Genomic DNA, 16,081 nt, shown 5'->3' with positions numbered 1-16,081 from the left:
TGTAAATGTCATCTGTAAAAGACAAAAATAGTACATACCATTCAGTGAAAGTATTTTGCTGTTCCTTTAGAAAAATTACAATATTCAAAGTGCAATTAGCTTTGAGAATCTATTATTTTCTTCTGCAGGAAAATAGGTGCATGTGTATGTTGAATTGAGTGCAAATCTTAGGAGCATACCAAATATCTCTCAAATAAAATCTGCTCAGATTTTGTGCAGAAACATTTCATTGTTGTTTTAATTAATGTTGCTGAGACTGCAGGTTAGGCAAATAGACTGAGACAGCCACACCTACAGCTTAACTTCACTTCTGTAAACTGGCTGCGGTGATTCGGTTAGTTTCTGAGGACTCCTCCGAACATTGATGATCAGGATGTTGACATCAGTCAGTGAACAGCACACAGACATAGGGTCCATGTCTTCAGGAAGCTGACATTTATGAGTGAAGGTGTTTATGATTGTTCCATCTTCAGCCACCTAAAAGCAATTAAAGCAACATTTAGTCAGCTTGTGAGGTCATGGCCCACCAATTATTTTTCTAAAAAGCAAACATGCTGCATTTAACAAGTGATAATTTTACATAAAAATCATTAACATGCATTCAGGAGCTTTAGGGTTTCTTAGTATAATCTTAGAAACTACATGAGCTATATTGGTTCACTAAAAGAGTGTTACCTGGATTAGAGTGTGAAATGAATGCTGAACTGAGCGTATTTTTAAACACAGACAAATGAAACAGTTTGCAGTGTAGTTGTGTTCAGCTTTGTCATCCCATGCTTTTATTTGTAAACTTGCAAAGGCAACTTTAGATGACATGTTGCTTGTTGAAGTGCATTTTACTTCACCCAGCCATGTGTTGCAGTATAGTGTCAGTTGAACTTTCACATGCAACAGTTGAAATAGGGGTACAGATAGATCATCTGAAAATTGTCAAACTGACAAGAAATTGTCAGATGGAACAAATGGTTGTCCATTTGGCAGGAAAAATAGAAAACAGAATATTATTTAAATGGAGAAAAACTGCAGAATGCTGCAGATGCTGCAGTTCAGAGGGATCTGGGTTCCTTGTACATGAATCACAAAAAGTGAGCATACAGGTACAGCAAGTAATTAGGAAGGCAAATGGAATGTTGGCCTTTGTTGCAAGGGGGGTGTAGTATAAAAGTCGGAAAGTCTTGCTCCAACTGTACAGATTAAACCTGGTGCACTAAGTATAGTTCTTGTGTACTTACGTAAGGACAGTATACTTCCATTGCAAACAATTCTAAGAAAGTTCATTAGGCTGATTCCTGTGATGAAGGGGTTGTCTTAAGAGAAAGGATTGAACAGATTGGCCCTACACTCGTTGGTGTTTAGAAGAGTGAGTGAGGGTTAATCTTATTGAAACAGATACGATTCAGATGGGACTTGGTCGATGCACAGAGGATGTTTTCTCTTAAGGGGGAATCTAGATCTAGAGGGTTCAGCTTAAAACTAATGGGTCTGCCATTTAAGAGGAAGAATTTCTTCTCTCAGAGAGTCAGTAGTCTTTGGAATTCTCTTCCACAGACAACAGTTGTTGGGTTATTGAATATATTCAAGGCTGAGTGAGATGTTTGTCATTGACAAGGGACTTATGGGGAGACAGGCAGGAAAGTGCCGTTAAGGCCACAACCAGATCAACCATTGTTGAAAGTTAGTAAGTGTAAATAAAAATTCTTCTCTTCCTTAAATGAATGAGCCATTTTTAAGTTTTACTTTTCTGATTTAATTTTTGCTAAGGCAAAGTATAATTGTTTGTACCTTTTCTGCTTTGATGACTATGTTGGAATTATACATTGTAACAATAATTTCTTCTGGATCAAACTGGCTGACATCAGCTGTGACTTGATAAGTATCCCCAATAGTTCTGACGTTTCCAAGGCTTCCTGGACGGCCAGATATTGGAGCTGTGATATTTAAACAAAAATACACACAGTGAAACACAAAGAGGGAAAGGAAAGATTAAATACCAACAATTCTGGAAACACTTAGCACGGCTGGCAGAATCTGTGAGAGAGAAAAACAGAGTTAAATGGGTAAATTTTCTCGGCCTTCTTACTAATTTCTGGGGGGGGTGCAAAATTGGGAGAGCTGCGTTAGGCAACAGCCTGACATAGCCGTACTCTCAGACTGGTACCTTACAGCCAATGTCCCAGGCGCCACCATCATCGTGTCTGAGCAGTTCCTGTTCCGCCACCAGGACAGATCCAGTAGTGGTGGTGGCGCAGTGGTATACAGTCATGAGAAGAGTGGCCTGGGAATCCCCAACTTTGATTCCGGACCCCATGTTCAATACCAATTGAAGGAAGCATGGAGGGTGACAAGGGTACAGAATGTACTCTGTTTGGGGATTTCAAAGTCCATCATCAAGAGTGGATCACTAGTACCACTATTGCTCGAGCTCTAAAGGACAAAACTATCAAACTAGGCCTGTGGCTGGAGATGGGGCAACTAACAAGAAGGAAAATCCTACTAAGCCTTGTCTTCACCAATCTACCAATATCAAGGATGAATTTGCAGAGCTGGACGTGCCGTTATCATTTTCAGTGTCTAATTCAATGACAGGTGGCTGGTGATTCCTTTTTGACTTTTCTGTTGCAGTTTTGATATCACTGAGTGGCTTGCTAGCGCCGTTCCAGAGGGATATTAAGAGTCAACCACATTGCTATGAAGTCTGGAGACACGTGTAGGCCAGACCAGGCCAGGTATGGACAACAATTTTCCTTTCTTAAAGGGCATTAGTGAACCAGGTGGGTTTTTATAACTATCATGGCTAGCTTTCACCTCCAATTTATAAATTAATCAATTGAATTTAAATTCCACCAAGTGTCATGGTGGAATTTGAACCTATGTCCCTTTGAATCATAGAATTTACAATGCAGAAGGAGGCCATTCAGCCCATCGAGTCGGCACTGGCCCTTGGAAAGAGCACCCTACTTAAGCCCACACCATTCCTATCCCCGTAACGCAGTAACCCCAACTACCTTTTTGGATACGAAGGGCAATTTTTTAACATGGCCAATCCACCTAACCTGCACATCTTTGGACTGTGGGAGGAAACTGGAGCACCCGGAGGAAACCCACGCAGACATGGGGAGAACATGCAGACTCCGCACAGACAGTGACCAAAGCCGGGAATCGAACCTGGGACCCTGGAGCTGTGAAGCAACAGTGCTAACCACTGTGCTACCATGTCACCTTAGGCATTAAGCTGGGCCTGGGCCTCTGGATTACTAGTCTAGTGACATTACCACCATCTCCCCCATGAGAGGAGTGCAGAAAGCTGCGAGGGTTGTGAAGCTGGAGAAGATTACGGAGGGAGGTTGGGGTAAGGCTGTGAAGGGATCTGTGAACAAGGATTCAAATTTTAAAAATGAAGACGTTGTTTGACAGGGTGCCAATGTATGTCAGTGTACACTGGGGTGATGGGTGAATGGAATTTGATGTGAGCTAGGACATGGACAGTAGAGTTTTAGATGACACTAAGGTTACGGAGGGTGCATTGGAATAGACAAGTCTAGTGGTAAAAAAGGCATGATGAAGGTTTCAGTGGCTTTTAAAGCCAGGCTTAATTAGAATGTATTTCTGGGAAATAACCTTGAGAAGCCTTTGACATTTTCAGAGTCACAGGTAGAATAAATAATTTCCTGGCAATACAAAATCCTGCAACAAATCCCATTAATTTCTACACATAGTGGCTCTGATGCAATTTGCTGTCCATTACTTTGATTTTACTTGAAATATCTGTGGACTTCCGGGTGCGGCTATGCAGAGCTAGGTCGCATATTCGGTAGCTCCCGCTTGGAACGGACTTTTGGGCTCTTTTACAGGGCCCACACGGCATTTGTTTGACATTTCCCGGTGTGGGAAGAAGACTGCAGCATTCCCCTGACAGTGTCCCCCAGGAATGTTATGTCTTTTGGCTACCAGACCCGGCAGAAACAGTAAAAGATTTGGCTTGAGCTGCAGGAATAGACCAAAGCCTCTTCCAGCATGCAGGCGGGGGAAGGGCAAGCTTAAAGCTGCAATCTGACTTGACTCTATCAAAGGTGAATTTTAGCAGCAGAGGGAACAACTGTGAAAAGATCTACCAAGGCCATTGAAGAAGCAGGGACGAGGCTTCCGGTGGCGGCCATGGAGGAGTAGGTCGCGCATTCGGCAGCTCCCGTCTGGAACTGACTCTCAGACCTTTTTCAGGAGTTTCCATAGACTTTTTGGGGCAGACTGGTGAAGCGAGCACTGCCAAAAGGATTCTCTCTCGACTTCCGGTTGCGGCTATGTGGAGCTAAGCCGCACGATTCGGCAGCTCCCGCTACCACGGACTTTCGGGCTCGTTAGAGGAGCCTCAACGGAACTTTTTTTTCTTTTTTTTGACACAACCCATGGGGAAGGGAAGAGAGAGGCCCCCCTCCAACTTCTATGAAACAGACCAGAAGTGTAACGGCCAAAGGAGCGGCACTGGAGCAACGGGAGAAGCGAGGGAAAGAAAACAAAATGGCGGCAGCCAGGGACAAAGGGGAGCTGCAGGAGTTCATCAAGCGCTGCTTCGAGGAGCAGCGCAAGGAGATGCGCAAGGAGATGTTGGCGCCTATGCTTTCGGCAATTGAAGGACTCGGGATCACCCAGAAGGCCCACGAAGCTAAGATCAAGGAGGTACAGAAAAGAGTCAGTCAGAACGAGGACGAGCTCGTGGGCCTGGCGGTGAGAGTGGAGCAGAATGAGGCGCTACACAAGAGGTGGGCGGGAAGACTTGAAGACCTGGAGAACAGGCCGAGGAGAAAGAATCTGCGAATCCTGGGTCTCCCTGAGGGAGTGGAGGGGGCTGATGCCGGGGCATACGCGAGCACGATGCTCGAGACGATGATGGGCACGAAGGCCCCTTCGAGGCCGCTGGAGTTGGACGGGGCACATTGGGTGCTGGTGAAGAAGCCCCAGGCAAATGAGCCGCCAAGGGCAATGGTGGTGAGGTTCCACCGGTTCACGGACAGAGAGTGGGTCCTGAGATGGGCCAAGAAGGAGCGGAGCAGTAAGTGGGACAATGCAGAGATCCGAATATACCCGGACTGGAGCACGGAGGTTGCCAAGCGGAGAGCGGGTTTCAACCGGGCCAAAGCGGCGTTGTACCGGAAAGAAGTGAAATTCGGAATGCTGCAGCCAGCGCGACTGTGGGTCACATACAAGGGCCAACACTATTTCTTCGAAACGCCTGAAGAGGCGTGGACCTTTGTACAAGCCGAAAAGTTGGACTCTAACTGAGGGTTTGTGAGGGTGGGGGGGATGTTTTGGGGTTTGATGTGTGATGGTTGTTGTATATAGGGGGTCAGTCACGCGCAGGAAATGTTACATGGGCTGGGGGAGAGAGACAAGGCCGCGACAGGAGCTGCGCCAGAGGGGGCGGAGCAGGCTTTGGAAAGCGCGGGGTGTTTTCCCGCGCGCGGGAAGAAAGGCGGGAAGTGGAACGAAGGAATGCATATGGATTGGGAGACTCCCACGCGGGGAGGTCAATGGGACGGCGGGGGAAGCCGGGGTCAGCAGGCATCAGCTGACTTACGGAAGTGACATGGGGGAGCAAAAAAGCTAGACAGGGGTCTAGCAGGGGGGAGGGGAGGGGGGGAAGGGGGGGGAAAGGGTTGCTGCTGCACTGGCCGAAAGGGAATGGGACACAGAAGAGGTGGTCAGGACGGGGGTCCCCCCTCTGGGGGACTGGAGGGTGAGGGAGGCGTGGACACGGGACTGGCCCAGAAAAGGAGATAGCTAGTCGGCGGGGCGTGGGGGGGTGAGAGCCCCTCCAATCCGGCTGATAACGTGGAATGTGAGGGGCCTGAATGGGCCGGTGAAGAGGGCTCGAGTGTTCGCGCACTTAAAGGGACTGAAGGCGGACGTGGCCATGCTCCAAGAGACACACCTGAAGGTGGCGGACCAGGTCAGGCTAAGAAAGGGATGGGTAGGACAGGTATTCCACTCGGGACTGGACGCGAAGAATAGAGGGGTGGCAATATTGGTGGGAAAGCGGGTGTCATTTGAGGCCAAGACTATTGTAGCGGACAATGGAGGGCGATATGTAATGGTGAGCGGTAGGCTGCAAGGGATGTGGGTGGTGTTGGTAAACGTATACGCCCCGAACTGGGATGATGCAGGATTCACGAAGCGCATGTTGGGGCGCATTCCGGACCTGGAGATATGAGGCCTGATAATAGGAGGGGACTTCAATACAGTGTTGGATCCAGCACTGGACCGCTCCAAATCAAGGACTGGAAAGAGGCCGGCGGCGGCCAAGGTACTTAGGGGGTTTATGGATCAGATGGGGTGAGTGGATACATGGCGGTTTGCAAGGCCGCAGGCCAGGGAATTTTCTTTCTTCTCCCATGTACACAAAGCCTACTCCCGGATAGATTTCTTTGTTCTGGGTAGGGCGCTCATCCCGAGGGTGGAGGGGATGGGGTACTCGGCTATAGCCGTTTCGGACCATGACCCGCACTGGGTGGAACTGGAGCTGGGAGAGGAGAGGGACCAATGCCCGTTGTGGCGGCTGGATGTGGGATTGCTGGCGGATGAGGTGGTGTGTGGGAAGGTGAGGGGGTGTATCGAAAGGTACTTGGAGGCCAACGACAACGGGGAGGTGCGGGTGGGGGTGGTATGGGAGGCGTTGAAGGCGCTGATCAGGGGAGAGCTAATTCCCATTAGGGCTCATAGGGAGAAGACAGAGGGTATGGAAAGGGAGAGGTCAGTGGGGGAGATTTTGAGAGTGGACAGGAGATACGCAGAGGCCCCGGAGGAAAGATTACTTGGGGAAAGACGACGGCTCCAGATGGAGTTTGACCTGTTGACCACAGGGAAGGCGGAGGCACAGTGGAGGAAAGCGCAGGGGTCGACCTACGAGTATGGGGAAAAGGCTAGTCGGATGCTGGCACACCAGCTCCGTAAGAGGATGGTAGCGAGGGAAATAGGGGGAATCAAAGATGGAAGGGGAGCCACGGTTCGGAGTGCGATGAAAATAAACAAGGTATTCAAGGCCTTTTATGAAGATCTGTACAGATCCCAGGCCCCAGCGGGGGAAGAGGGGATGAGACGATTCCTAGATCAGCTGAGATTCCCGAGGGTGGAGGAGCAAGAGGTGGCTGGTTTGGGGGCACCAATTGGGTTGGAGGAGCTGAGCAAGGGTTTGGGGAGCATGCAGGCGGGGAAGGCCCCGGGACCGGACGGATTCCCGGTGGAGTTCTACAGGAAATACGCAGACCTGTTGGCCCCGCTACTGGTGAGGACCTTTAATGAGGCAAGAGAGGAGGGGACCCTGCCCCCAACAATGCCGGAAGCGACAATTTCTTTGATCCTAAAGCGGGACAAGGACCCACTGCAATGTGGATCGTACAGGCCGATCTTGCTCCTCAATGTGGATGCAAAGTTCCTGGCAAAAGTGCTGGCCACGAGGATCGAGGACTGTGTCCCGGGGGTAATCCACGAGGACCAGACGGGATTTGTAAAGGGCAGGCAACTAAACACCAATGTGCGGCGGCTCTTAAATGTGATAATGATGCCATCGGAGGAGGGAGAGGCGGAGATAGTGGCAGCTATGGACGCGGAGAAGGCCTTTGACCGAGTAGAGTGGGAGTACCTCTGGGAGGTGCTGCGTAGGTTTGGGTTCGGGGTAGGGTTTATCAATTGGGTTAAGCTCCTTTACAGAGCCCTGATGGCGAATGTAGTGACGAACCGGCGGAGGTCGGAGTACTTTCGACTGTACCGAGGGACGAGGCAGGGGTGCCCCCTGTCCCCCCTGTTGTTCGCATTGGCGATCGAACCATTGGCCATGTCATTGAGGGAGTCTAATAAATGGAGGGGGGTGGTCCGAAGGGGAGAAGAGCATCGGGTGTCGCTATATGCGGATGACCTGTGGCGGATCCAATGGAGGGGGTGGTGGAGGTCATGCAGACTCTAAGGGAGTTTGGGGAGTTTTCGGGCTATAAGCTCAAGGTAGGGAAGAGTGAGCTCTTTGTATTACAGGCGGGGGACCAAGAAAGAGAGATAGGGGACCTACCGCTGAGGAGGGCGGAGGGGAGCTTTCGGTATCTGGGGATCCAGATAGCCAGGAGTTGGAGGACCCTACATAAACTGAATCTGACGAGGTTGGTGGAGCAAATGGAGGAGGATTTCAAAAGTTGGGACATGTTACCGCTCTCGCTGGCGGGTAGAGTGCAGTCGGTCAAAATGGTGGTCCTTCCGAGGTTTCTGTTTGTGTTTCAGTGCCTTCCCATCGTGATCACTAAGGCCTTTTTTAAGAGAGTAGGCAGGAGTATTATGGGGTTTCTGTGGGCGAATAAGACCCCGAGAGTAAGGAGAGGGTTCCTCGAACGCAGTAGGGACTGAGGAGGGTTGGCGCTGCCAAACCTGGGGAGCTACTACTGGGCAGCAAATGTGGCGATGATCCGCAAGTGGGTTATGGAGGGAGAGGGGGCGGCATGGAAGCGGATGGAGATGGCGTCCTGCAAAGGAACGAGTCTGGGGGCGTTGGTGACAGCACCGCTGCCGCTCTCGCCGACAAAGTATACCACGAGCCCGGTGGTGGCGGCAACGCTAAGGATCTGGGGTCAGTGGAGACGGCACCGGGGTGCAATGGGAGCATCGGTGTGGTCCCTGATCAGGGGTAACCATCGGTTTGTCCCGGGGAAGATGGACGGGGGGTTCCAGAGCTGGCATCGGGCGGGGATTGGAAGAATGGGGGACCTGTTCATCAACGGGACGTTTGCGAGCCTAGGGGCACTGGAGGAGAAGTTCGAGTTACCCCCGGGAAATGCCTTTAGATATATGCAGGTGAGGGCTTTTGTGAGGCAACAGGTGAGGGAATTCGCGTTGCTCCCGGCACAAGAAGTTCAAGATAGGGTGATCTCGGGTGTATGGGTCGGGGAGGGCAAGGTGCCGGAAATACCCCAGGAGTTGAAAGAAGAGGGGGAAGCGCTGGTAGAAGAATTGAAAGGTAAATGGGAGGAGGAGCTGGGGGAGGAGATCGAGGAAGGTCTGTGGGCTGATGCCCTAGGTAGGGTTAATTCCTCCTCCTCGTGTGCCAGGTTCAGCCTGATACAATTTAAGGTGGTCCACAGAGCGCACTTGACGGGGGCGAGGTTGAGTAGGTTCTTTGGGGTAGAGGACAGATGTGGAAGGTGCTCAGGGAGCCCGGCGAACCATGTCCATATGTTTTGGTCATGCCCGGCACTGGAGGGGTTCTGGAGAGGAGTGGCGGGAGCAATATCTCAGGTGGTGAAAGTCCGGGTCAAGCCAAGCTGGGGGCTAGCAATATTTGGAGTAGTGGACGAACCGGGAGTGCAGGAGGCGAAAGAGGCCGGCATTTTGGCCTTTGCGTCCCTAGTAGCCCGGCGAAGGATCTTGCTAATGTGGATGGAGGCGAAGCCCCCCAGCCTGGAGGCCTGGATAAATGATATGGCTGGGTTCATAAAGTTGGAGAGGATTAAGTTCGCCTTGAGAGGGTCTGCGCAGGGGTTCAACAGGCGGTGGCAACCGTTCCTAGACTATCTCGCGGAGCGTTAGAGGAAGGTCGGTCAGCAGCAGCAGCAACCTTGGGGGGGGGGGGCGGGGGGAGAGAGAGGGGGAGGGGGTGGAGGGGACGTCCTGGGAGGGGGGGAAAGGGGGGACTGCCTGGGAGGGTGGATGAGCAAGAGATAACATGAAGGGTTGGGGAAACTGGCACGTACGGGTGAGGGCCAGTGTACAAAGCTGTGTAAATATATCATTTTGCCATATATATATCTTGCTCTGCGCGATTTCTCTTTTTTTTTGTTATTGGGGGGGGGGGGTTATTGTTTGTAAGGGAGAAAAATTGTGTTAAAAACTTTAATAAATATATATATTTTTTAAAAAGAAATATCTGTGAGACAATGAAAATGCCAACCCTGAGTGGATAGACTCAATAAAATAATTACATGTTGCAATAGCTATTTGTGCTCGGCATAATAAGAAAATTTCATACATAATTTAATTGTCAAGCCTTGCAACTTAAACAATCCTATTCTGCCAAATGATAAAAAATGGTGCTTAACATACACTTTCTCATTACACAAATATAGTTTTGAGATGTATATTAACAATTTGATTCAGAATTTGTTTTAACTGAATATAGGATTATTAAGAATATACTGCATTTTCATTCATTTGTATTGCAAAAGCAAAGACTATCATTAATCTGGAAAATTTATATTAGTTCTGAAGTCAAAGTCAATGGAAGTTTGAAGCATGACAAGCCAAACCTGTGTATCCAAAGGATTCATCTCCTTGTCTTGCAAAGTGACCATTCCTGAAGGATGATTTTTCCACTTCATCTTCAAATAAAGTCCGAGCTGTGTCTATGTATTGATCGAAGCATGGGTCACCAGAGGATTGTTGGCGATAGTTACTGTAATGTTCAGATCTGAAAGTTGAGGAAGAACTAAGGGATGACATTGTACTTGTAGCACTGCAGGGGAAAGACAGTCTGGGTATGGACAGTTGCTGGGGATAGTAACACCAAATCGCACACGTGTTGACTAGAAGTCAAATGATCCTTAATATTCTTAACGGAAATTCCCAACACCCAGTAATAATTCTTCAATTGTTTCCATATATAGAAAGCGTTAACAGTCTCCATTACAAATAAGCATAAGGATTCGAGTCACTTAAGTCATGGTAACAAAAAAGGAATAGTGTTCATGGAATGCAAGATAGTGCAGCTTACTCTGTTATCAGCAAAATGCCGTTGAGAGGTTAGAATCCAGGAACGTTTCTATAGAGGAACCACAATCACAAACTTTCACTTTTTAAAAAAGTCAGCAGTTTAAAAGGAAAATGTTTGCCCTCTGATTAGAATTTATGTCTTATTGTGAGCGAGAACCTGTTGGGTTTGGGGGGGGGGGGGGGGCTTTGCTGGGAACATTGCATATCATTGCTCAGAATGTTGAAAAGTGTGGGGTATAACTGGCCCTAAGTACATCATAAATACTGAAGCTGAAGTATGCGGTTGCAATAGAAACAGTGTCAATGTGAGTAGTGGTATCAATTAGACGAAGGTTCTGAGAAAGTCAATATTTAATAGTTAAGGGGATTAACGTAACAGGGTAACTTGCAAAATGGTAAAACAGCAAAATATCATTGTCAGCACTTGTTACTCTCTTTATTCTTAGTTTCAATTTTTTTTTCTAAACCTTCACCAAAAAAAAACTGAATGGAAGGAAATAAAGTACTGAGACTTGGAATCAAATTGGAGTATTATGAACTTGCAAATAAATACCTTGGGTTTCTTCCATGCAACATTTAGTGGACAGAAATAATGATTCAATGTTACCATGTCATTTTGACAGGGGATTTTCTGCAGACCATTACAAGTATTCTTTATCTCATTAACTCACACATATAAGAATCCTTTTCTCTAAATATACTTCAGTAAGTCATAGTAGTTTCATAAATGGAATATCTATCAACTTTATATAATACAGTTGTTTTATTTCAATTCCTAAAATAATACTAATTTATTGAAATACTTATTAACAACTGTACTGGAAATAATTTGACTTCATGAGCAGGTCTTCCTTGCTCATGTTAAGTCAAAGTATTTTTTATGCAGATGAATATTAGACCAAACAGCACAACAGCATTTGGAGCTGATTCTTGAAGCAATTGAACAGAAATTCAAAGTCCAGCAGTGCTGGCTAAGATCTGAAAGTTTTTGGGGAGATGTGTGTGTAGTCCCAGAGTCTGACAGCACTAGGAGCAAGGATTCCATGATATACAAAAGAGTGAGTTCATGGAAAAACTGCAAAGGGCCCTTTGTTCTGGAAATAGTTTGAGCATAGCCCTGAAATCTGAGAGCATTGAGTGGTAGAATCTCATGGTTTCAGAGCATCGGCAATGGTCCCAGAATCAGGAAGGAGTGAGAATGTAGTTTGGGCAAGCAATGAGAATGTTGGGGAGTGGAGAGATAGCTGTGTGGAAGCGAGAGGCAGGATTCGCTGGTTCCCCAGCCACTTGTGTCTCAGTGGCGTGGCGTTCACTCATGGTGGGATTCTGTCTTCCCTCCACTTGTCAATTGGATTTCCCATTGTACCCACCCCATTCTGTCGGGAAACCCATGGGCGGATGTGCGCTGCCGGCGGGAAAAGTGAATTGCAACAACCAGAGAATTTTGGTCAAGGTGTTTCCACTTGAATTAACTCAAGCAGCCCTGTCGTGAAACTAACTGCAATGTTTATGACTGACAGCTCCTGACCACATCAGCAGCAGTTAAGTCCTCTCTGCTGAGAAAAGAGGAAGTGAAAGCACTTAACTCCTAGGTGTTTATAAACATTGTGGTTCGTTTCACAGCAGGCTATTTAACATTCATTCAAATATGAAGGGAAATCAAAATAAACAATCCAGACATCTGGCTGACTGGAAGCTGTCAATTACAGGCTACTAAAAGCTATTTCTCTTTGAAGTAAATCGAAGCCTTGCAGATCAAAGGAACTGAGGGGGTGTAAAGCCTTGTGATGTGGTTTTCACTTTCTATGATGTTACAGCTTTTGCTTTCGAGACATCTGCCTGAGGCAGTAGGTATAAGGGACAGGTGAGTGAAAAAGCAGTGATTTATTTTCACTGGTTCTGCCTGGACTGCTCGTTAGCTTCCAGAGAGGGTTGACTGATGGTGGGAAGGGGGGGGTCTCTGCTATGGGAGGTTCTCTGAAATGTGGGTTCCCATTCTAAATTCTCCCTCAGTGTACCTGAACAGGTGCCGGAGTTTGGCGACTAGGGGATTTTCACAGTAACTTCAATGCAGTGTTAATGTAAGCCTACCTGTGATAATAATGAAGATTATTATTATTAAATAATAATATTAATAAATATTATTATGGGGTAGTCTCTAGTGGGCGGCATCTCTGGTGAGAGGGTCTGGTGGGGGGTAGGGGATGGGGTGGGCAAAATTTGCATTTTGGGGGGAGGGCATCCTCTAATGGACTTTGGGGGAACCTACCTTAAATAACTACCCCCCTTTGCCCACCACGTCAGGGCCACACTGGCAAATACTTGTAGCATCCTCACCCACTTGATTCCTAGCCCAAAGGGGCAGAACATCACAAAGGTGTGGACAACCCAATGTCTAGTCCGGGACACAAAAAGTATTGCTGCTTCCAGCGGGCAACCGGAGCACCGGAAATGGTGCTGACCCTGTTTTTTCCCCGGCACTGGATTCTCCGCCTCTTTGGAACTCCATTACCAGTGGTGGGTAGTGGAGAATCCAACCTGATAAAAGGGGGCATTAGGAGGAAGCAAGGCCTAGCAACCTCGAGGGATAGGGGGATCCAGGAGGATAGAATCCAAAGTGACATCCGTTCCTTGCACTATCAGGTCTTAATTCCCACTATGTTCCTGTGCATCAGCCTCTCACATGGTCCATGTACAGCCTTTTACGCTTCTTCCCCCCAACACAAACCCCACCCCTCAGTATTGTCATTACCATCGAGTTCTCATCTTGATGTAGCTGCCTTACGGAGGTTATGAGCAAATTTTTTGATTCTTAAAGGAAATTGATAGAAAATCATAAGCTGTGATGGATAATTTCTTGACTATGAGCTACTGAGGGCAGCACGGTGGCGCAAGTGGTTAGCGCGGTTGCCTCACGGCGCCGAGGTCCCAGGTTCGATTCCTGCTCTGGGTCACTGTCCGTGTAGAGTTTGCACATTCTCCCCGTGTTTGCGTGGGTTTTGCCCCCACAACCCAAAATATGTGCAGGGTAGGTGGATTGGTCACGCTAAATTGCCCCTTAATAATTTTTTTAGGAAGAGACTATGAGTTACTGTTGTATTAGCAAATTTCGATGAAGAAAAAGAAAAACCCCTCATGTTTACCAAGTATTCAGGTGATTTTCAAACATAATAAGGCCCCTCTCCTTGCAGATGCTGTCTCCCACAGATACTGTTTGTCTGAGCAGTTTATAATAGGAAGCAGCATTTTTAAGAAATGTCATCGCTGACATGATATTAAGCTGTCAGAAAATTTTCAAATCTGCTCTCCAACTCCTGTTGATATGCAGATTGCACCTTAAATTGGACCTGCAAAGATTGAAAAATTCTCTCTAGCCGTTGAAACATAACAAAAGAGCCAATCGGAGCCCAGGCTGCTAAGATCTGGAAATAAATGATAGTCATAAACGCCACCAATGAGAATAGATACGTTTAATCATGTTATTGGGGAATGTGTACTTTTTTATTTTTAATTGTTTTTACAACTTGTTTGGGCTTCCAGAGTGCAGAACTCATTGCCCTAGCACTGCCAAGCATCAATTCTCTGGGGAGTGATGCACCACTCCAAGCTTCCTGTGCAGCACAAGAGCAAAGTCCGTGTGCATTGGAAAGCTGTGAACACCGGGGGCGGGATTCTCCGAAATGGAGGCAGAGTGGTGCGCCTCCACGAGGTTCACGATGGCGCGAAACGGCTCCTATCCCAACCGATTCAGGGCCCGATAATGGGCTAGGAGCGGCGCCACGTCATTTACACGCGCCAGGCCTTGGCGCCGCGTAAAGGCGGCGCCACATACATGATGCAGCCGGCGCCGCATAACTGGCGTCACCCGTGCATGCGTGGTTGCCGTCCTCTCCGAGTCCGCCCCACAGGAAGATGTCAGACGGATCTTGCGGGGCTGCGGAAGAAAGGAGGTCCTCCTTCAGAGAGGCCGGCCCGACGATCGGTCGGCACCGATCGCGGGCCAGACCCCATTCGAGGTGCCCCCCGGTGCAGGATCCCCCCTCCCCCCCCCCCCCACCCACCCCCGGGCAGGCTGCCCCTCCAGCGTTCCCGCGCTGTTCCCGCCGGCAGCAACCAGGTGTGGACGGCGCCGGGGGGGAATCCGCCATTTTGGGCTGGCCGCTCAGCCCATCCGGGCCTGAGAATAGCAGGGGTGCTGGAGAATCGCCATTTTGGGTGTCTCGGGCGATTCTCCGGCCTGCACCGCGCGCGGAACTCGACGGGGCCAATCTCGCCGCTTGGGAGAATCGCGGGAGGGCGTTGGACCGGCATCGCGGGAAGATTTGGCGACCCAGTCGATTCTCCCAACCGGCGCGGGAGCGGAGAGTCGCGCCCCTGGTGTCCTGATGTCACACAGCCTAATTAGTTGATGCGATGCCAGGGTATCTACTTTGGATTTAGATCTAGACATTTGAATGTGTCAATCATTCTTAAATCAACAAGAGTTGTACCTGCAAGATGGGCCTCGCATGAGTATTTCTTAAAGGGCCAGACTCCCAAATTGCATGGGAAGGTAATTCTTCTGTGATTGCAAAGTGTCTGAAAGTACTCGCGTGTTTCTGGAAGCTTTGTGGTGAGTTCCTGGATTTCCTAGAGCGTGTTGCTGCAGCCCCACTAGGATTACTGAGCAGTAGGTGATCTGTCCAGATGAAAGCTACGACAGGTCAGAGAGCAGAGGTGGCATTGCCAGGGCGGCTTGTGGCGTAGTGGTTAGCACTGGGACTGTGGCGCTGAGGACCCGGGTTCGAATCCTGGCCCTGGGTCACTGTCCGTGTGGTGTTTGCACATTCTCCCCACATTCTCCCCATGCCTGCGTGGGTTTCACTCCCACAACCCAAAGATGTGCAGGTTAGGTGGATTGGCCACACTAAATTGGAAAAATTGGGAAAAATAAATTGGGTACTCTAAATAAAAAGAAAAAAGAAGTGGCATTGCCAATGGGCACGGAGATGGAGTGAGGCTGCAGACAGGATAAGCTTTGCACAATGCTTTCTGTTTGCTAGAGCCAGACTCCTCCATCTCCCTGACAGTAGCAGCAGGCTGCCTTTCAGGCTAACCAATGCACCCAGCATCTTGGTGTGCCTGCACATCAACGGTCTCCCGTATGCCACCTCATCTGGGTTCTCTGCAGCAGAGCTTGTCTGTGACATTGCCCACTGGTGAGCTTTCCCTCTAACAGGGGCGCAGCTCACTCATGCCCAGAAGACCTGGTACATGCTGATCCCGACTCAATACATGACTTTAGGGTGCTTGTTGTACCAGGGACTGAATTGGTGGCTGAGTCAGATCAAATGATGGTTCATCT

General features: G+C 48.7%; 1 protein-coding gene across 1 annotated transcript; it reads right to left on the bottom strand.

The window, feature by feature from the left end:
- Positions 1 to 209: 209 nt before the first annotated feature.
- On the bottom strand, positions 210 to 10,555 carry LOC140389758 (heat shock protein beta-7-like). The gene is made up of 3 exons (XM_072474256.1): positions 10,275 to 10,555; positions 1,783 to 1,928; positions 210 to 477 (listed from the first exon to the last, which is right to left on the bottom strand). The coding sequence occupies exons 1-3, from the start codon at positions 10,465 to 10,467 to the stop codon at positions 292 to 294; spliced, it is 525 nt and encodes a 174-aa protein (XP_072330357.1). The 5' UTR covers positions 10,468 to 10,555; the 3' UTR covers positions 210 to 291.
- Between the last annotated feature and the right edge of the window lie 5,526 nt (positions 10,556 to 16,081).

This window comes from Scyliorhinus torazame, chromosome 14, assembly GCF_047496885.1.
Source record: "Scyliorhinus torazame isolate Kashiwa2021f chromosome 14, sScyTor2.1, whole genome shotgun sequence".
Classification (NCBI taxonomy): Eukaryota; Metazoa; Chordata; class Chondrichthyes; order Carcharhiniformes; family Scyliorhinidae; genus Scyliorhinus; species Scyliorhinus torazame.
This window is presented reverse-complemented; position numbering and strand designations above follow the sequence as displayed.